Below are 22,485 nucleotides of genomic sequence, written 5' to 3'. Positions count from 1 at the left end.
GTATTTTGCTCTCTGGGAGCCGGCATTCCATTTTCCTGGAGTCTAGAGTGAGACCTAGGTACTCCTGAACCTGAGAAGGCACCAATCTGGATTTCTCTAGGTTTATTAGCCAGCCCAGGTCTTTTAGAGAATGAATCACTAAATCTAGCTGATTCTTGCAATGTTGCGGGGAGGAGCCTATCACCAGAAAATCGTCCAGATATGGTACGATCAGGGTGTTTTCTTCCCTGAGGTGAGCCATTACCTCCGCGACCAGCTTTGTGAAGACCCTCGGGGCTATTGCTAGGCCAAATGGTAGGGCTGTGAACTGGAAGTGGCTTAGGACTCCCTTGATGTGGATTGCCATTCTGAGGAATCTTTGGTGATCCTTGTGTATTGGGACGTGATAATATGCGTCCTTCAGGTCTAGGACCACCATGAAGCATTGAGGAAACAGCATTTTGATTGATGACTTTATCGTTTCCATCTTGAATGCCTGAACCTCTAGGTAATTGTTTAGGTTCCTCAAATTGATAATAGTCCTGAAGGAACCATCTGGTTTCTTTCTTAGGAACAGAGGGGAATAGTACCCTTGCCCTATTTCTTGAGGGGGAACTTCCAGGAGTACTCCTTTTTTTACTAACCCCACAATCTCGTTCTCTAGTGTTAACTGCTCTTCTGCCGAGGATCTTGTAGATGTTATCTTGAAAGAGGGACGAGGGTACCTCTTGAATGTTAATCTCAGTCCTGATTTTATGATGTTTAAGATCCATTGACTGGAGGTAATCTTTTCCCAGGCTGGGAGAAAGAGAGATAATCTCCCTCCCACCTGGGGCGAACCTTCATTGTGGAGGTTTCTTGCTGTCATTGAGGTTTTTGTTGAAGATAAACCCTTTATTCTTGTTCTTCTCATCTTCCCACTTCCCCTGGCCTCTCCCTGGGTTCTTACGGAAAAACCTCTTGTTCCGAAAGGGCTTCCTATAAGAGGGGAGACCCAGAGAGGGGGAAGGACTTTTTATTGTCCCCTGCTTTTTCCAGGATGTCATCTAGAGTTGACCCGAACAGAAACTCTCCTTCACAAGGGATGGTACACAGTTTCGTTTTTGTCTGCAGGTCACCTGGCCAATTCTTAAGCCAGAGGGCGCGCCTAGCCGCATTAGCAAACACTGCTGCTCTGGCGGACAGCCTGATGGAGTCGGCCGAGGAGTCAGCTAGGAAAGCCGCGGCCCCTCTCATTACGGGTAATGTGTTCAGAATTGAGTCCCGGGAAGTTTTCCCCTTTAATTGACCCTCTAGTTGGTTCAGCCAGATCATCAGCGAGCGTGAAGTACATGCTGCTGCAACTGCCGGCTTCAGGCCTCCTCCTGCTGCCTCCCAGGACCCCTTGAGAAAGGCATCTGCCTTCTTGTCCATGGGGTCTTTTAGAACCCCCATGTCCTCAAACAGGAGGGCGAATTTCTTTGAGGCTTTAGCAATTGCTACATCTAATTTGGGGGCCTTCTCCCAAAAGGAGCACGATTCCTCCTCAAAGGGGTATTTCCTTTTTGGCGTCAAGAGAGTCTTCCTCATGGGCTTCTTCCATTCCTTCTTAATCAAGGCCGCGATTGCTTCGTTAAGCGGGAAAGCTCTTCTCTTTTTCTGTTCTAAGCCCCCAAACATGATGTCTTGTACTGTTTTTTTAGGATGGGAGTCTACCAACCCCATGGTACTTCTCACCACCTTTATGAGGCCATCAGTATCCTCTAGAGGGAAACAGTTATGTCCCCCTGAGGAAGAAGTAGATGATGCAGATGAATCGGAGGAGACTGATGACATTGAACTCTCACTTTCGGATTTTGAGACTGGAGATGGGGACCTGTGTTTGGTCTTTTTCCTTTTTTTTCCACTTTTTAGTGACCTAAAGGTGTCCTCCACTTGCTCCTTAATTAGGCTTTTAAGATCTGTTGCAAACCCTGGAAGGTTTTCAGATACAGTCTGCTGAATGCAAGTATTGCATAGTCTCTTATCCCATGTAGGTGGAAGATCCTCTCTACAGATGGCGCAACTTTTGTGCTTAGTTTTAGCTACGCTTTTCCTCCCCTAAAAGAGACAAATAACACTCTTACTGTCTCTGACATTCACGAAGATCCACTTACCACCTCCAGGACCCATAAATACCGGTTGGGGGTTCTCTGCCTCTGGCTTTCTCCCCGACGCCGTACTGGACTCCTTACTGTGTTGAGACCTTTGGCGTTCCTTGCTGGTGTCCTGGTGCCCTTTCTGCTGTCGCCTTTTTTGCTGCTGCGGCGATGCTGCAGGTGGAGGTGATTCGGGCAAAGGTGATGCCGGGTCGCTCATACTGCTGCTGGTGTGCGGATGCTGCCTCGAGCTTGGCTGAGCTAGCGCTCCTATCTCTTGAGGCTCCTGCTTTTTGAATCCGCCCGCACCTGCGCAGTAGCGACCGCCGAACGCCGGCGCCTGCGCAGCGCTCTAACAGCCGTCCCGCCGGCACCTGCGCAGACCGCGCCAAGCGCCCGGCCGGAACCCCGCCGGCGCCTGCGCAGAGCGCACCAGGCGCCCGGCCGGAAGACTCGCCGGCGCCTGCGCTAAGCGCACCAAGCGCCCGGCCGGAAGTCCCGCCGGCGCAGAACGCACCGCCCGGCAACACCGGCGCCTGCATGAAGCGCCCAAGCGCCCGGCCGGAAGCCCTCCCGGCGCCCGCGCATACCGGCGCACCGCGAGACCAGCTAGATCCCGGGCATGCGCCGAACTTCCAAGATGGCACCCGGGAAGCAGAATGGCGCTGCTGACCGGCACCCCCGGTCCTATGCAGCCCTGTAGCGCTTTCTCTGCACGCCCGATGGCGGTGCAGCGTGCAGACTTATGCTTGTTTTAGGGAGGGTCGCGCTGCACCTCCCGCAACCACAGAGGGACCCCCCTGGATGTTGCCGCTGCTGCATCTTACCTGGGGAGGTGACCGCGAATTCCTTGTCACCTCCCCAGCACACCCTGTCGGCTCACTGGCTCCCAGCGGTGGCGCTTCGGGTCACCACCCTAGCCGAGGCAGAGGGACCCCAGCTGCCTGAATCGGACTGGTTGGCCCCGGAATTCCAACGACGACTGGTAAGTCCGTAGGTCTCCCATCAAGGACAGGAAACCAACTGATGCAGGAGAGTGGTACCGCCTTTTTATCCGTAGGTTTCCTGTCCTTGGTGGGCGGATCCCCTCTCTCCGTGGTGCCGTCATGGGCGATCAGAGAAAATAGGAAAATCAACCTGGCTCTTTAAAGGGTTATTCACCAAATAAGTTCTCTCCGCCGATCCACAGGATCCAACCACCTCCTCCCCCAATATTCAGAGAACAGGGGCCTGCAGTCTTGTCTTGAATGGAGCAGAGTTGTACATGCTTGGCCTCTGCTCTCTTCATTAGAAATCAAGCATGCACCCCCCCCCCCCCCCCTTCAATCCATTCATTGCTGAGCTGCATGGTCTTGTTCTCAGGATTGCTAGGGCTCCCAGAGGTCAGTCCCCCAAAAGTCTGTAAGTTATTCTTTATCATCAGGATTGAGGATAACTTGATTTATTTGGGGATTAGCCCATTATCACATACCAGACATATTTAATATATACATGGTTGGGCTCAGCAGAGCTGAATCCTAAAGCTATGTGCACACGTTGCGGATTAGGCTTAGGAATTTCTGGTGCGGATTCTGCCTCTCCTGGCAAAAAAAACGCACCTGCGGATTTGTTGCGTTTTTTGTGCAGTTCCGCAGCTTTTGTGCGTTTCTGCTGTGGTTTTCTTGTGGATTTGCTGTGTTTTTTTTACCCCTGCGGTTTTCTATAATGGAATGGGTACAAAAATGCTGCAGATTCACAAAAAAGTAGTGACATGCTACTTTTAAACCGCAGCGTTTCTGCAGCGGATTTTCCACAAAGTGTGCACAGCATTTTTTTTTCTCATCGATTTACTGGACAATGTAAATCAATTGCAGATCTGCAGCGTTTCTGCACTACAAAAAAACCCTGCGGATCCGCAGAGAATCTGCAACGTGTGCAAATACCCTTTCAGATATAAATCTCCATAAAAAATAAATAAATAAATATATACACATTATATATATATATACATATTTATTAATATACACATACATAGTTGAGGCTGTAATCGCCGCAAAAGGTGGACCTACACCATATTAAACCAACTTTTGTTGAAATAATATATATATATATATATATATAATGTTTAGGTGTGGGGAGGCCCAAATGGAACCATAGCAAACGTTCTATGTCAAATCTATGTACGCCCCGGCTTTCAAGGTGGGGATGAGAGAAATATGGCCTGTTGCTCAGAGCGCAAGGCTCCAAGGGGTCCCATGGCCAGATTGACCTCATCATAAGCGGCATGCCGTGGATGGGTGTCCAAATACATTTCTTGGACAGGAACCCCAAGCTGTCAGTGTCAAACCCCTGCCTACAATCAAAATGGTGGAGGTTCAAATTTATTTATTTAATTTATTTATTTTTTTTGGGGGGGGGGGGGGGGGGGGGGGAGCATGAAATCTGTAGATTAAAGAATTTTGGGTCACAAAGTAGTGTTTAGTGTCAGAAAGCTGCGTTTGCATCCTAGGTCACGGGTCTTCCAACAGGACAATTATTAACATACTTTAATAAGCACCCAGAAATGTATGACTATCGCAGCTGACATCCGGCACTATGTGCCAGGAGCGGTCACGGACCGCTCCCGGCACATTTACCCCCGACACACTGCGATCAAACATGATCGCAGTGTTCCATCGGTACAGGGAAGCATCGCGCAGGGAGGGGGCTCCCTGCGGGCTTCCCCGAGACGATCGGTACAAGGCGACGTGCTTACCTTGTACAGAGCGTCTCCTCCCTGCAGGAACCGGATCCAAAATGGCCGCGGGGCTACTTCCAGGTCCTGCAGGGAGGTGGCTTACCAAGTGCCTGCTCAGAGCAGGCGCTGGTAAGCCAGGAGCAGTGCATGTCAGATCGCTGATCTGACACAGTGCTCTGCAAAGTGTCAGATCAGCGATCTGTCACTACACAGTGATGTCCCCTCTGGGACAAAGTAAAAAAAAAAAAAAATTCCTTAATAAAGAGAAAAAAAAAAAAATATTGTTCCCATAAATACATTTCTTTACCTAAATAAAAAAACAAAACAATAAAAGTACACATTTAGTATCGCCGCGTCCGTAACGGCCCGACCTATAAAACTGGCCCACTAGTTAACCTTTTCAAGGAACACCGTAAAAAAAAAAAAAAGAAACAAAACAAAACACGAGGCAAAAACAATGCTTTATTATCATACCGCCGAACAAAAAGACAGGTATAAATAACCATGGTACCGCTGAAAACGTCATCTTGTCCCGCAAAAAACGAGCCGCCATACAGCATCATCAGCAAAAAAATAAAAAGTTATAGTCCTCAGAATAAAGGGATGCAAAAATAATTATTTCTTCTATAAAATAGTTTTTATTGTATAAAAGCGCCAAAACATAAAAAAATAATCTAAATGAGGTATCGCTGTAATCGTACTGACCCGAAGAATAAAACTGCTTTATCCATTTTACCAAACGTGGAACGGTATAAATGCCGCCCCTTCCCCCCCCCCCCCCCCCCAAGAAATTCATGAATAGCTGATTTTTGGTAATTCTGCTTCACAAAAGTCGGAATAAAAAAGCGATCAAAAAATGTCACGTGCCCAAAAGTGTTACCAATAAAAACGTCAACTCGTCCCGCAAAAAACAAGACCTCACATGACTATGTGGAACAAAATATGGAAAAATTATAGGTCTCAAAATGTGGGAATGCAAAAAAATATTTTTTGCAATAAAAAGCGTCTTTTAGTGTGTGACGGCTGCCAATCATAAAAATCCGCTAAAAAAACCAGCTATAAAAGTAAATCAAACCCTCCTTCATCACCCCCTTAGTTAGGGAAACATAAAAAAGTTAAAAAAAAAAAAAATGTATTTATTTCCATTTTCCCGTTAGGGCTAGGGTTAGGGTTGGGGCTAGAATTCGGGTTGGGGCTAGAATTCGGGTTGGGGCTAGAATTCGGGTTGGGGCTAGAATTCGGGTTGGGGCTAGAATTCGGGTTGGGGCTAGAATTCGGGTTGGGGCTAGAATTCGGGTTGGGGCTGGGGCTAAATTTAAGGTTGGGGCTAAAATTAAGGTTAGGGTTGGGGCTAAAGTTAGGGTTTGGATTACATTTATGGATGGGATTAGGTTTGGGGGTGTGGTTAGGGTTACGGTTAAGATTAGGGTTAGCGGTGTGTTTGGGATAGGGTTTCAGTTAGAATTGGGGGTTTCCACTGTTTAGGCACATCAGGGCTCTCCAAACGCGACATGGCGTCCGGTCTCAATTCCAGCCAATTCTGCGTTGAAAAAGTAAAAAACAGTGCTCTTTCCCTTCCGAGCTCTCCCGTGCGTCAAAACAGGGGTTTACCCCAACATATGGGGTATCAGCATACTCAGGACAAATTGGAAAACTATTGGGGGCCCAATTTCTCTTGTTACCCTTGGGAAAATAAAAAATTTGTGGGGCTAAAAACATTTGTGGGAAAAAAAAATAATTTTTATTTTCACAGCTCTGCGTTATAAACTGTAGTGAAACACTTGGGGGTTCAAAGTTCAAAGTACAACACATCTAGATAAGTTCCTTGGGGGGGTCTAGTTTCCAATATGGGGTCATTTGTGGGGGATTTCTACTGTTTAGGTGCATCAGGGGCTCTGCAAATGCAACGTGACTCCTGCAGACCAATCCATCTAAGTCTGCATTCCAAATGGTGCTCCTTCCCTTCCGAGCTCTGCCATGCGCCCAAACAGTAGTTCCCCCCAAATATGGGGTATCAGCGTATTCAGGACAAATTGGACAACTTTTAGGGTCCAATTTCTCCTGTTACCCTTGGGAAAATACAAAACTGGTAGCTAAAAAATTTTTGTGAAAAAAAAAAAAATATTTTTATTTCCACGGCTCTGCGTTATAAACTGTAGTGAAACACTTGGGGGGGGGGGGGGTTTCAAAGCTGTCAAAACACATCTAGATAAGTTCCTTACGGGGTCTACTTTCCAAAATGGTGTCACTTGTGGGGGGGGGGGGGTTCAATGCTTAGGTACATCAGGGGCTCTCCAAACGTGACATGGTTTCCAATCTCAATTCCAGTCAATTTTGCATTGATAAGTCAAATGGCGCTCCTTCCCTTCCGAGCTCTGCCATGCGCCCAAACAGTGGTTTACCCCCACATATGGGGTATTGGCATGCTCAGGACAAATGGCACAACAACTTTTGGGGTCCATTTTCTCCTGTTACACTTGGTAAAATAAAACAAATTGGAGCTGAAAAATTTTTTGTGAAAAAAAGTTAAATGTTCATTTTTATTTAAACATTCCAAAAATTCCTGTAAAACACCTGAAGGGTTAATAAACTTCTTGAATATGGTTTTGAGCACCTTGAGGGGTGCAGTTTTTAGAATGATGTTACACTTGGTTATTTTCTATCATGCAGACCCCTCAAAATGACTTCAAATGTGATGTGGTCCCTAAAAAATATTGGTGTTGTAAATGAGAAATTGCTGGTCAACTTTTAACCCTTATAACTCCCTAACAAAAAAAAAAATTAGCTTCCAAAATTGTGCTGATGTAAAGTAGACATGTGGGAAATGTTACTTATTAATTATTTTGTGTGACATATCTCTGTGATTTAAGTGTATAAAAATTCAAAGTTGGAAAATTACGAAATTTTCAAAATTTTCGCCAAATTTCCGTTTTTTTCTCAAATAAACGCAAGTTATATCGAATAAATTTTACCACTATCATGAAGTACAATATGTCACGAGAAAACAATGTCAGAATCGCCAAGATCTGTTGAAGCGTTCCAGAGTTATAACCTCATAAAGGGGCAGTGGTCAGAATTGTAAAAATTGGCCTGGTCATTAACGTGCAAACCACCCTTGGGGCTTAAGGGGTTAAGTACCACCCAACCTGGAAGTATGGCTATGTCCAAGGTCGTAAAGAGGTTAAAATTGTAGTTGGACGAAGGCACCCTTCAAATATGAGAGACCTGGAGCAGTTTGCAAAAATAACAGTTGTCCAATATTCCAGTTGAGAGGCTTAAGCAGCTTGTTGATTGTTACAGAAAGTGGTTTGTTGCAGTTATTTATTCCAAAGCTTGTGAAACCAAATATTAAGTTGAGGGTGCCAACAAATTTTTGCCAATTTTTGGGGTTGTGTGTAAAATTATATCATGTTTATTTAATTTGTGTATTTGAACACAAAAGAGCTGAGAGGCAAAGTATGTGTATAACAAAGCGTGTAATTGCAATAATGTTCTAGGAGAAATACCGGTAATTCATTTTCGGTAGCAATTTCAATAGTATCAACACTTTTGGCCATGACTGTACAAGGTGTTTGTTTGGGAGGCCTGGAGAAGCGGACAGTATCTCCATCATCATAAGAACTTGTTTGTGTCCATCACACAAGCAGACTAGAAAAGAAGAATTTGATTTGCAAAGTACAAAATCTATAAAGCTACAGTTCAATATATTTAATCTCCGCTTTAGGGTGGTTTCACTCGTCGGTGACAGATGGACCATGGTTGGGATCAGAAAACACAGCCTTATATAGGAATATATAAAGCAGCAGTTAGCGAAAATCAGGAGCAAAATCAGGGTCCTCTGATCCGGGCATGGTCCACGCTTCCTAGAGCTGTGAAACAGGTCCTAATGGGATTCTAAAACATTTGTAACTCTGGTAGATGTGAACACAGCCAAAATGGAACACTAGAAAAGTAAATGGAAGTGCTAATTTACTACACTTTTGCATTTCTAAGCAAATATTCATGGATTATTAATGTTTTTATGTTATCACAAAATAATATATGTGAACCTACTGCTGCATCTACATTGGCCGGTGAGTCTCCATTAGGGTCTGCTAGCATAGAAATGACACTGATCATTATAGTCTCCACCGTATGGATAGGAAGCCAGCGCTCTTCTGGTTTTTCATAGCCATATTTATCCTCCCCAGGCTCGTGAAGAATAGAAATGCACACATCACCATTCTTATCAACTGAAAGAGAAAAATTAAAAACTGGTAAAAAGACATACATTCATTAGTAACCCCAAGGTAGATTTCACACTAATGTTCCAGCTCCCATTCGTTGGTCCAGTCGGGGCTTATGTCCAAACTCCCCTGCAAAACGAGATTAGGGTGTACGCGCCAATGGGGCCACAGCCCGGCTGGGTGTATGAATAAGTCAAAGAAGAAGAAAAAAAAAAAAAAGTAATGCTGGATCGTTGAGATAAAACATCCTTGAAGTATTCACATCGATTTTTCTGGCTAACACGGTACCACAATACAATTTGTTATTGTACATCATGGCAAGAGCCTGAGTGTTACGACTAAGGCTTTTGGCCGAAACGCGTCAACCAGTTACTGATCTTTAAAATTATTTTCAAATAAAAACAAGGATATTTTTATCTCAAGGATCCAGCATTACTTTTTTCCTCTTCTTGGACTCAGATGCAGTTAGCTTAGTATTGTTAGGGTATGTGCACACGTCAGGATTATTTCCTGACAAAATCCTGAGAATTCTGCCAGAAATCCGCGTCCTTTTCTCACGCGGATTTCTCGCGGAATTTGCGCGTTTTTTGCGGATTTTTTTTTTTCCCTGAATGACCTTTTTGATAGCAAATCCGCAAAAAGTCCGGAAAAAGATTGAGCATGTCCGGATTTTTTGCGGGATGCTTTTTTTTGCAGAAAAAAACGCTAACATCTGCACAAAAAATGCGGAATGCATTCTAAATGATAGGATGCATAATGTTAGTGTTTTTTTTACCGGATTTATAGCGAAAATCCGCAAAAAAAAAAACGCTAAAAATCCTGACGTGTGCACATACCCTTAGCATTGCAAATGCACTATGTTATTTAGGGTGCTTAATTTTTTTTTATTTTTTATTTTTTTAAATTTAGCTTCATGTAACAGACATTTTATATAAAGACTACTCACCATTCGGGTGCCATATCTCAGTTATGAATTTCATTTTAGGCGGCCTTAGGGGATAATCCCTTGGAAACGTAAGATGCGCTTTGAATACACCACCCTCACTATGGAGCAAAGAAATGTACACATTATGGTACCACATCATACCACAAAAGCAGTGATGTAACCAGCATTCATTTGATCACTGACAAATTTCAAAGTAACTGTTGCCCTCTAGAAGTCAGAAGAACTAGTGAGCTTTAACTGAAATCACGCCTATATGACTGAAAGCCCAAAGTTTCCAGGAGGAATAAAATTAATCTGCTTCTGGCAGCCGGGGTTTCAGCGCAGTGACCAGGCAGCTTTGGTATGCTATTAACCTGCAAATTTACCCTATATCTATCCGCAGGTTAATAATGTAGTCCCCTATAAAGGGAACCTGTCACCCCCAAAATCGAAGGTGATCTAAGCACACCAGCATCAGGGGCTTATCTACAGCATTCTGTAATGCTGTAAATAAGCCCCGATGTATCCTGAAAGATGAGAAAAAGAGGTTAGATTATACTCACCCAGGGGTGGTCCCGCTGTGGTCCGGTACGGGGCCTCCCATTTTCTTATGATGACGTCCTCTTCTTGTCTTCATGCTGCGGCTTCGGCTTACTTTGTCTGCCCTGTTGAGGGCAGAAGGGGGACAGGAACACATGGGCTACTTGCACAGTGAACAAGTCTGTATGATCATGTTCACACACCACCAAGAAACCTGAAGACACAAAAGAGAATAGTAAAACCAAAAACACTCAGTTTGAAAAAATGTTGCAGTAATCCGCAAGTGCTAGTAAAAGATGTAAAAAACAGGGTATTTGGTTGATACGTTTTTTGCAAAAAATGTATACTAAGCTGCTCTACCAATCTTCACGGTATACCCTTATCAGAGCAGTCATAACTAATGTATGCAATCCCTATCTGATGTATTTAAAAACCTGATCATCTGTATATAACCTGTGTGAACAGGGTTCAGAGAGGAAAAATCCATGTGTGCATACAGGGTAGAACAGCTTTTGTGCAGATAGCCCAAGAGGAGTGGGCTATCTGCACAAAAGCTGTTCTACCCTGTATGCACACATGGATTTTTCCTCTCTGAACCCTGTTCACACAGGTTATATACAGATGATCAGGTTTTTAAATACATCAGATAGGGATTGCATACATTAGTTATGACTGCTCTGATAAGGGTATACCGTGAAGATTGGTAGAGCAGCTTAGTATACATTTTTTGCAAAAAAACGTATCAACCAAATACCCTGTTTTTTACATCTTTTACTAGCACTTGCGGATTACTGCAACATTTTTTCAAACTGAGTGTTTTTGGTTTTACTATTCTCTTTTGTGTCTTCAGGTTTCTTGGTGGTGTGTGAACATGATCATACAGACTTGTTCACTGTGCAAGTAGCCCATGTGTTCCTGTTTCCATAATTGTTCTCTTGTGTGTACAAGACTGGGGAGTTCCACCACTCCTCTTGGGCTATCTGCACAAAAGCTGTTCTACCCTGTATGCACACATGGATTTTTCCTCTCTGAACCCTGTTCACACAGGTTATATACAGATGATCAGGTTTTTAAATACATCAGATAGGGATTGCATACATTAGTTAGGACTGCTCTGATAAGGGTATACCGTGAAGATTGGTAGAGCAGCTTAGTATACATTTTTTGCAAAAAAACGTATCAACCAAATACCCTGTTTTTTACATCTTTTACTAGCACTTGCGGATTACTGCAACATTTTTTCAAACTGAGTGTTTTTGGTTTTACTATTCTCTTTTGTGTCTTCAGGTTTCTTGGTGGTGTGTGAACATGATCATACAGACTTGTTCACTGTGCAAGTAGCCCATGTGTTCCTGTTTCCATAATTGTTCTCTTGTGTGTACAAGACTGGGGAGTTCCACCACTCCTCTTGGGCTATCTGCACAAAAGCTGTTCTACCCTGTATGCACACATGGATTTTTCCTCTCTGAACCCTGTTCACACAGGTTATATACAGATGATCAGGTTTTTAAATACATCAGATAGGGATTGCATACATTAGTTATGACTGCTCTGATAAGGGTATACCGTGAAGATTGGTAGAGCAGCTTAGTATACATTTTTTGCAAAAAAACGTATCAACCAAATACCCTGTTTTTTACATCTTTTACTAGCACTTGTGGATTACTGCAACATTTTTTCAAACTGAGTGTTTTTGGTTTTACTATTCTCTTTTGTGTCTTCTGTTGAGGGCAGAGCAAAGTACTGCAGTGCGCAGGCCTCTCTGACCTTCCCCGGCACCTGCGCCAGAGCCGTAGTGTGAAGACAAGAAGAGGGCATCATCGTAAGAAGATGGGAGGCCTCGGACTGGACTGCGACACCCATCGTACCGGGACCTCCCCTGGGTGAGTATAATATAACCTGTTTTCTCATCTTTCAGGATACATCGGGGGCTTATCTACAGCATTACAGAATGCTGTAGATAAGACCCTGATGCTGGTGGGCTTAGCTCAACTTCGATTTTGGGGGGGTGACAGGTTCCCTTTAAGAGATATAGAAATCAATTTTATTGTGGAAGCACGTGAAAAACTTACATTAGTCATGAGGTTATTACTTGTGTAGTGTATATCAACCAACTATGTATCTAAGTAACAGAATACTTACTATAATGTGTCCGGAGGACCTATAATAAGAACTTCCCATCGGTATAGGTCATTGTCGTCTATTAAGCCCGCCGAGAAGCCTTCTACTGGGTTTTTGTTTAGTTCTGAAAATTGAGAAAAAGTTTAAAATTACAAAATATAGTTGACCAAAATATAAGTAGTCCTATATGGTACAATTGTCAATGCTCGACTTATACCCGATTCAAGTCATACAGTTAAAGGCCATTTTAAAAGGTTAATTCCACTGAAGAAAAATAAGAATCTTTCAGTACTTGTAATTTGCCCCGACTAGCCATCTTTTTGAACTTTTTTTTTTGTTTGTTTGTTTTAATTTTGAGGCTCCTCTCTGCAATGCCTCTTGGAACTTGTAGTCTAGAGGCAATCTGGCTTCTCTACCAGCCACAGATTGGTCTGTCCTCACAACGCACTCCCTTCTGCGGACCTCAATGGTCGATATGTCAATCACAACTAGCCAGAGTACATAAGATATGCCCCTTCACGATATCAATATTCAGAGTGGAGCGCTCAGAGAGCTGCGGGTTTAGGTCTGCCTCATGCATGATTGACTGGTTCTGTGCCATGCAAAGCACAGGAAACAAATAGCTGTAGTCTGGGCTTGAACGTAACATAGCAGGAAATGGGGAGCTGGAGGTCACATGACTGCAAGCAAATAATTTGGGGATTAAATATTTTTAATATCCATTTTAGCCATGTAAACCTGTGAGCCCAGAAAACCTCAGTTTAATAAATATCTTAGTAGTGCAGTGCTAAAAAGGTAACGTAATGCAAACAGCAATCCACGTACAAAAGATCTGAACAATTCCTGCTATTGTGCAGACCAATCACCACCTGCATATGACAGCCAGACATTTGGAGACAAAAAAAGAAAAATCTTGTTGTAGCATAACTATTTAACCCCTTAGTGAGAGCCAATTTTTACAATTCTGACCACGGTCACTTTATGAAGTCAGAATCAGTGGGATATGTTGAAGCGTTCTAGAGCTATGAGATTGTTTTTTCGTGACATATTGTTCTTCATGTTAGTGGCAACATTTCTTCTATATAACTTGAGTTTATTTATGAACAACAAGTTTGAAAATTGCAAAATGTTAAATTTTTTGCCGAACTTAATTTTTGTACCCTTAAATCAGAGAGTGATGTCACAAAATAGTTAACATTTACCACATGTCTACTTTACATCACAGCACAATTTTGGAACCCAATTTTTTTTTTTTTTTGTTAGGACGTTATAAGGGTTAAAAGTTGACCAGCGATTTCTCATCTTTAAAACAAAATAAAAAAAAACAACAATTTTTAGGAACCACCTCAAAATTGAAGCGAGTTTGGAGGGGGGTGTATATGATAGAAAATACCCAAAAGTGATACCATTCTAAAAACTGCATCCATCTAGGTGCACAAAACCCATATTCAAGAAGGTTATTAACCCTTCAGGTACTTCACGAGAACTAAAGGAAAGTGGAAGGAAAAATTGAACATTTTACCTTTTTCACAAAAAAATTAACTTTGGAACCATTTTTTTTTAAATTTTCACAAGGGTATCAGGAGAAAATGGACCACAAAATTTGCTATGCAATTTTTCCTGAGTACGCTGATACACCATATGTGGGGGTAAACCACTATTTGGGCGCATGGCAGGGTTCAGAAGGGAGGGAACACAGTTTGACTTTTTGAACACAAAATTGGCTGGAATCAATGGTGGCGCCATGTCTCGTTTGAAGACTCCCTGATATACTTAAACAGTGGGACCCCCCCCCCCCCCTCAACCCTAATGGAAAAATGGGAATATATTTTTTTATTTTGTTAATTTTACCTAAGGGAGTGATAAAGGGGGGTTTGATTTACTATTTTTTTATTTTGATAAAAAGTGATCAAAATGAACCTGTAGGAAAAATTTCTGGTAGATCTCGGTGGGCGCACTGCGCATGTGCTTGCCATTTTCTTCTCGGAAGATGATGCCGCTGGGGACTTCACGGGGGGGGGGGGGGGATGCAGGGACACTGGAGTTACCGGGGAAGGATCGAGATACCAGATTTCTCTCTTCTGATGTCCTATCACAGAGAGAAATTACATGGGAAGTCTGACTTTTTTTTTTTTTTGCAGTTGCCATTCCGTTAATGGTTATCGCAACACTGGGGTCAGTAAAAACAGACCCTAATCATGTTCACTGGGGCATCAGCTACCCCCGACTGGGGGCGCTATACCCTTCTTTCTCAGTGCTGAAGAATAAACACGCCTTTTAACGGCGGCAATTAAGGGTATTGGCGGTATTAAAGGGGTTAAAACAACATGTGAACAGAGGAGCATTTTTATGATTACATAATTTTATTTCTATAGCGCCAACATATTCCACAGCACTTTACATTTTAGAGGGACTTGTACATACAATAGACATTACAGCATAACAATGAACACATAGATCAAAACAGATACCAAGAGGAATGAGGGCCTTGCTCGCAAGCTTACAATTACATGATAGAGAAAATAAATATAAGGTAATAATGATGTAACCGTGAATATGAGACAAAACCGAAAATATCCCTAAAATCACCCGTTACTTGATCTTCATTCAAACAGTTTAAAACACTAATAAACTTAAATGGCTTAAAAAAAAAAAAAACACGCCTGGGTACAAGGGAAACCGTGGGATTGAATAATCCCATTGAAATTTATAATATATTTATCTATATAAAATGACTCAATTATCCAAACACAAGCATTAAATCTGATAATGGAGGGGACGTTTTCTTAAGTAATCATGCAAAACAGTGTTGAATTTCTAAGTTTCAGTAGATTGCAACATAGAGGTGGGTAACCTTCCATTAAATGATCTTCTTGGCCAAGAATGATATTTATGGATAGTCACTTTCTATGGAAATTAGGGGGAAAAAGAAGAAATCCCATCTGGAATGAAGATGAACACTTGCTGCATTTCAGTTTTGAAGCTTGAGAGGTCAGTGTGCCTAACTCCAGCTGACCGGTAACCAGATACACTATGCAATTATATACATTCCGCATAGAAGGTGACAGGTGCATTACATGCCATATGTCAAGTCTTGTTTGCAGTGAGATCAACTTCAATTTATATTCATCACACTATCTGAACTATTGGATGGCATCACATGCAAACACGTAAAAATGTGGTAGCACTGCACAACAGAATCAGAACTAGAGGGCAAATAACCTAGGTCATATAAAATACAGAAGTAGAAACTCAAATCATCCTCAAGTTTAATGTTTGGGAAAATATAATCTGAAATATGTAGAAAAACGGCAATTTATCCTTGCTTTTAATCCCATTGAGAATGGGCGCCAGTGCTATAATCTTCCATAGTCATAGCAACTGTAGAAAAAGCCTAAAAAAAAGGTACCCATAAAATATTCGTGGCTGACCACTCATTTTTACGTGTGTTTTCCTGTCTAGCCATTTTTGCCTCCACCCACAGTCAGTAATAGGCAGCGCTTTGGATGCAGCACATGTCCAAAGCGCCGCCGGCTATTGAACGCAGGTGAATCCGTATGTGTTCACTGAACGGTGCGGAATCACCATGTCCAATACATGGTAAGGGTGAGATTCATATTGCGGAGACTAGCGACTCCGCAAGATAGACATGCTGCAGTCTGGGGAGCAGTACCGCATGTCAATCTCCACAGGAAAGCCGTGGGCATCTCTGGGCGCATAGTGGGCATGGGATTTCTTGAAATCCCGTCCACTGTGCTGTAACATCTCGACGCTGTCCAACCCACAGCGTTTACTTATCGTGTGCACATACCCATATACTTTCCTTATAAAAGTTTCTTACCAAATACTTTAGAAACTTATGATTGTGAAGTGTCCATTTCAGAGCTGCTGGAACAATTAAATAGTTGCAAGGATTGATATTCCTCTAAAATAGCAATTTTAGTCACAGCACAATGAATACAAATGCTTTTTTAGGAAATAACCTAAACTTAAGACAGATCGCAAAGCAGTTCCAGTTCTGCATTATAAGAGGACTCCCTGCCTGCAGTTGACAAGTGCTCCCATTGTGAGCCATGAAAACTACACTCGCCCCTACACATACTAGCTGCCGGAGTGAGCTGGAGAGATCAGCACAAGCCTACGTTTCTCTGGAATGATTGGGGCACAGGCGGCATAACATAAGGCTGGAGTTTCTGGATCTTCAGATTTCTGCAGCCGCTCTGCTTGTCTCTACAGGCATTTAGCGAAATAAAACAGCTCAGCTATTATATCATGACTAAGCAGAAAAAGCTCTCTGGCCAAATACAGGAGCTATGAGCGGCATCCAAACTTGGAAAGTTTGTGCTAATAGTCACCAGCCAAACATTTGATCTAATGGAAACAACACTCATCTCATGCAAGCCTGAAAATCAGGAAAGGGCTGTGGCTGTACATCTCTGCAAAACACTAACGCCAGCCTTGTTTGTGCTATGTATTGCAAATGTCTGGAGGGAGTATCGCTAAAGTTATGTGGAAAAAAATAAAATTATATATGTGCTTGAAAAAGTCCTTTACTTTCCTAGGATTAATTAAATACATGCATCATAAAAGTGAATCAAACACTGTCAATAGTAGCTACGAATTGGCAAATGTAATATATTACAGCAATGCATTATTGGGAGGTTATGCTGTAAGTACCCCAGATACCTAGAGAAACTGCTTTACCTAGTCATTTCCTGCACAACTGCTTCCAGGAAAAAAAAAAAAAAAATTAGAAGGTGATGAAACGCATCTGGATCATTAGGTAGTCCCAGAAGGCAAGAACCACCTACCCCATTATGAAGTGATTGCATATTCCGGCTGTGCAGGAACAGGAGCCAGCACCATTGACTTAAATGCGGACATGTTGCAGCTCCCCGCTAGCTCTGCAGCCCCATCATTCTCAAGATTGGCTAGGATCCCAGGAGTCTCACCAATCAGTAAAGGTACCTTCACACTGAACAACTTTACAACGAGAACGACAACGATCCGTGACGTTGCAGCGTCCTGGATAGCGATCTCGTTGGGTTTGACACGCAGCAGTGATCAGGATCCTGCTGTGACATCGCTGGTCGGAGCTGAAAGTCCAGAACTTTATTTGGTCGTCAGGTCGGCGTGATTCGTCATGTTTGACAGCAAAAGCAACGATGCCAGCAATGTTTTTTCACAGAGCTGACAACCAGCGAGAACGATAAGTACGTCACTGGATCACTCCTGCATCGTTCTGGAGTTGCTGTGTTTGACGTCTCTACAGCGACTTAAACAGCGACGCTGCAGCGATCTAGTTTAGGTCGGATCGTCTATATCGCTGGAGCGTCGCTAAATGTGACGGTACCTTAAGGCTACTTTTACACTTGCGTCATGTGACGTCCGTCGCAATGCGTCATTTTGGGGAAAAGACGGATCCTGCAAATGTGCACGCAGGATGCGTTTTTGCCCATAGAATTGTATTACTGACGGATCGCGACGTATGGCCATATGTCGCGTCCGTCGTGCACTAGATGCGTCGTGTTTCGGCGGACAGTCGGCACGAAAAAACGTTCAAGGGAACATTTTTTCGTACGTCGGATCCGCCATTTCTTACCACGCATGTGTGGCCGGAACTCCGCCCCCTCTTCCCAAGACTGGGCAGCGGTTGCGTTGAAAAACTGCATCCACTGCCCATGTTGTGCCAAATTTTCACAACGTGCGTCGGTACGTCGCGCCAACGCTTGGCGACGGACCCGTACCGACGCAAGTGTGAAAGCAGCCTAAGGGACGGCATTGCAAACTCTTGGAAACTGATAAAGGAGTTGACCACATGCAAAAATAAAAGATGTGCAACACAGAATCATGGAAGAATTAACTATTATGGGAATAGATAGAGATCTATAGACTTGAGAGAAACAGACCAAATTGGTGTGCACACCTGAAAACTCAGACATACAAAAATAAGGCATTACAAATATCTAAACCCTATCCCTTGTAACCCTGTAATAGATGGTTTCATTACGTATACCTTTATTATTTGTCTTCCCTGTTTATTGGTTAGTGGAGCTCCACATGTCAGTTGTCCCATATGCATGTTGTTCGGGGGTGTTGGATAACTACCATGTTACATACATGCTTTTAGATGTTTTTAAAGCCTTATTTTTGTATGTCAGTTTTCCAATAAAGCCATTTGTGTATACATCTTTTCTACTGTATTACAGCAGGTGTGCACACCAATTTTTGTTTGGTCTTTTTCTATCTAGTCCACATCCTCTCTCCATGCAAGGTGTGGCACTGTTAATTACCGTATCTACAATTAACATTATTGGAGGGGAACTTCTCGCTCTCATATCCCTCTTCAATATTGATTATAAATGAGAAAAAAAAAAGTTTCATGAATGACAGAACAAAACAGATCTACAGCACATCAGTGTCATTAGTCCACACACTGTGTAAGTAGTGCACATGTAACAAAAGTAACGTACCCTCCTAGAGCAAGCGTCAGTAACTCAATGCCATGAGCCAGGAAGGATCAGCTCCGGTTTGCGAGTGATGTTCGATCAGCAGTGGCAGGCAAACCCACAGAGAGGTCCGTTCTGGAGCCCCCGTCACTGCTGAGGCATGGGTGCTTGGGCTTGTTCACATGACCACAACAAAATGGGGTTCACATCATGTGTCCAAACTGCTCCCATACCACGTCCACATTTATCAGTGCGTATAAATGCCCCTCAATAAAGTGCTAAGTTTGTGCTAATGTGGTTAAGATTGTCAACATGTGCCAAGAGAAAACTAGGCACCAAAATCCCACGCTGTATAGAATAAATGCTGACAATAGCAACTTCTTAAGGCTATATTCAGGCAGTTCACAATGTGAAGATTTGCATGTTCCATGGAGCAAAAAAAAAAAAAATAATAATAATAATCGCACTCCCTCAGTCCTTAACCCCTTCGCGCCATGCGCCGTACTAGTACTGCGCTGCCGGCACTGCATTAGTGCCAGCCGCAGTACTAGTACGGCGCCGCCATTTTCCGGTCACCGCGCGGTGATCGGGTTCCGGTGTCTGCTGTCCCTGACAGCAGACCATCCGTGCACGCAGCCCCGAGTGCCTGCACCGCCCCCCCGCATCAGCGATCGCTGTGATTGGCTGGTCAATTCTGACCAGCCAATCACAGCGATTTGACAATAAAGTTTAAAAAAAAAAAAAAGCATGTGACAGGCTGTGATTGATGCTGTGTGACGTCGCACCAATCACAGCCGTCACAGTAGGTGGGGTGATCACCACGTCACCTCACCTGATTAACCCCTATGGCGCTGATTGGCTGAACAATAGCTTCTAGCCAATCAGCGCCAAAGGGGTTAATTTAAAATACCGATCACCGCCCTGCACGCCATCATTCTCTCAGATTTGGCGTGCAGAGCGGTGGTCTAAGCCCCTCTGTCACCTTAGTCAAATAATCCATTGGTGGCCAGTGCGATCGTCCCTGCGATCTCCTGCTTCCAGCTTGTGCTCCAGCTTGTGCTCCAGTGCTGTGTGCTCTCTGCTGCCATCTGCCTGCTGTGTGACTCCTGTGATCACAGCAGCAGCAGCACCTCCCCCACCCCTTTCCCATCCCCCCATCCCTGTTCCAGTACCCCCTCCCTCCCCCACCCTCCAATTGAAATTTTTGCGCACTTTTTTGCGCTTTTTTTCCTGTGCGCGGCGTCCCGCGCAGAGCATTCGTGCTCTTCCTGTGTCCGCAGCGCTCTGATCAGTATCGCTGCTGATCAGAGACTGCGCCACAGGACTTTTTGTTTTTAGTTAGTGTAGCGGACATTGCAGTCTAAGCGACGTCCGTTTTTTTTTTTTTTTAGAAAAAAAATTGTAGTTAGTACAGTGTAGTTTTAGACGTAACAAGGTAGCGTAGCCGGCGTCAGTGTTTGGTGACGTCCCTCCATCCCTGTTCAAGTACCCCCCTCCAATTCAATTTTGTGCGCACTTTTTTGCGCTTTTTTCCTGTGCGCGGCATCCCGCGCAGAGCATTCGTGCTCTTCCTGTGTCCGCAGCGCTCTGATCAGTATCGCTGCTGATCAGAGACTGCGCCACAGGACTTTTATTTTTTAGCTAGTTAGTGTAACGGACTTCGCAGTCTAAGCGACGTCCGATTTTTTTTTTTTTCTTTTACAAAAATATAATAGTAGTTAGTACAGTGTAGTCTTAGACGTAGATTAGCTGGTGTCACAGCGTTCGTGACGACCGGTCTTTTTTTTTTTTTTTTAGAGAAAAAAAAAAATTGTACAGAGTAGTTTAGTGGTAGCGTGTTAGTGTAGCCGGCGTCACAGCGTTAGTGACGACCGATCATCTTTTAGAAAAAAAAAATCGTACTGAGTTTTATAGGTAGGGAGGTAGCGTCTTGTGCATAAAAAAAAATCTGCTATCGCCGGATAATCTCTAGTGCATTAGGGGAGCGTACGTCACACTGTTAGTGGCGTTCGCTTTTCTTTTGTAAAAAGAATAATTAGTTGCGTCGTCTAATTTTTAGTGCGTTTGGGAAAAAAAAAATGGCCCATTCGTCAACAAGGCGCTATTCACCAGAGGAGGCTTACGCCATCCTTGCGTCCGACACAGATTCAGCCAGTGAGGAAGATCCCACGTTCCTCTATTCCTCCTCCTCCTCATCTGGTGAGGAAAGACCCCTAATAAGGCGCCGTAGGATCCAGGCAACTCCTGCAGCAATCGATCCCGTATGGATTGCACCCCCGGAAAATTTTCAGCCCGTCATTCCGGATTTCAGCAGCAGCTCAGGAATCCAGTTTGACACGACTGGCCTCACTGAAATTGATTTCTTCAAATTCTTTTTCAGTGATGAAATAATAAATATTATGGTGGCCCAGACGAACCTGTATGCCCAACAATTTTTCACCCAAAATCCCACGTCATTTTATGCCAGATGGACCCCCGTAAATGCAGCAGAGATGATGACATTTTGGGGAATTGTGCTGCATATGGGCCTAATCAAAAAGCCAAAGCTTCGGCAATACTGGAGTACTGACATTCTCTACAGTACACCGGTATTCCGCATGGCCATGAAAAGGACACGATTTGAAGCGATCCAAAAATTTTTGCATTTCAGTGATAATGCGCAGTGTCCTCCCCGAGACGATCCAAACTTTGATCGTCTATATAAAATTCGTCCAGTGGTTGAACACTTCAGCAGAAAATTTGCTGAGGCGTACACACCCCAGAGGGACATCGCTATTGATGAATCTCTCGTTCATTTCAAAGGGAGGCTAAAATTCCGACAGTACCTGCCCAGTAAGAGGTCCAGGTACGGAATAAAGTTGTACAAACTGTGCGAGAGTACCTCAGGGTACACCCACAGATTTAGGGTCTACGAGGGTAAGGACACCCAGATTAACCCCCCTGAATGCCACCCCATCCTGGGGGTGAGTGGGAAAATTGTGTGGGAATTGCTGCACCCACTGCTGGATAAGGGTTATCACCTCTACATTGACAACTTTTACACCAGCATCCCACTCTTCAAGGCCCTCTCTGCCAGAGGTACAGCTGCATGTGGCACCGTGCGAAAAAATCAGCGAGGCCTCCCTAAGCCGCTAATTGGGCAAACACTAAGAAAAGGGGAAAGCAGAGCCAAATGCAGCGACAACATGCTGGTGGTCAAGTATAAGGACAAAAGGGATGTCCTTATCCTGACCACCATACACCGTGACAACAGCACCCTTGTCACTGTTCGTGGGACCACAACACAAGTCCCAAAGCCAGATTGTATCCTGGATTACAATCGGTACATGGGTGGTGTGGATCTCTCAGATCAGGTTCTCCAACCATACAGTGCCATGCGAAAAGCTTACGTATGGTACAAAAAATTGGCCGT

General features: G+C 43.7%; 1 protein-coding gene across 2 annotated transcripts in view; it reads right to left on the bottom strand.

Moving 5' to 3' along the window:
• The window catches only part of LOC138670274 (ubiquitin-conjugating enzyme E2 G1), a 94,894-nt gene that overhangs the window by 5,359 nt on the left and 67,050 nt on the right, over positions 1–22,485 (bottom strand). For both annotated transcript variants that reach the window (XM_069757468.1, XM_069757467.1), the window contains exons 2-4: positions 12,646–12,748; positions 9,985–10,082; positions 8,866–9,044 (exon numbers count right to left, since the gene is read on the bottom strand). In XM_069757468.1, coding sequence (XP_069613569.1) covers positions 8,866–9,044; positions 9,985–10,082; positions 12,646–12,748 — 380 coding nt within the window. The remainder of the gene's footprint in view (positions 1–8,865; positions 9,045–9,984; positions 10,083–12,645; positions 12,749–22,485) is intronic.

The sequence above is a fragment of the Ranitomeya imitator genome, chromosome 3 (assembly GCF_032444005.1).
Source record: "Ranitomeya imitator isolate aRanImi1 chromosome 3, aRanImi1.pri, whole genome shotgun sequence".
In the NCBI taxonomy this organism is placed as follows: Eukaryota; Metazoa; Chordata; class Amphibia; order Anura; family Dendrobatidae; genus Ranitomeya; species Ranitomeya imitator.
The sequence above is the reverse complement of the archived record's forward strand: the minus strand, read 5'-3'. Positions and strand labels throughout refer to the sequence as shown.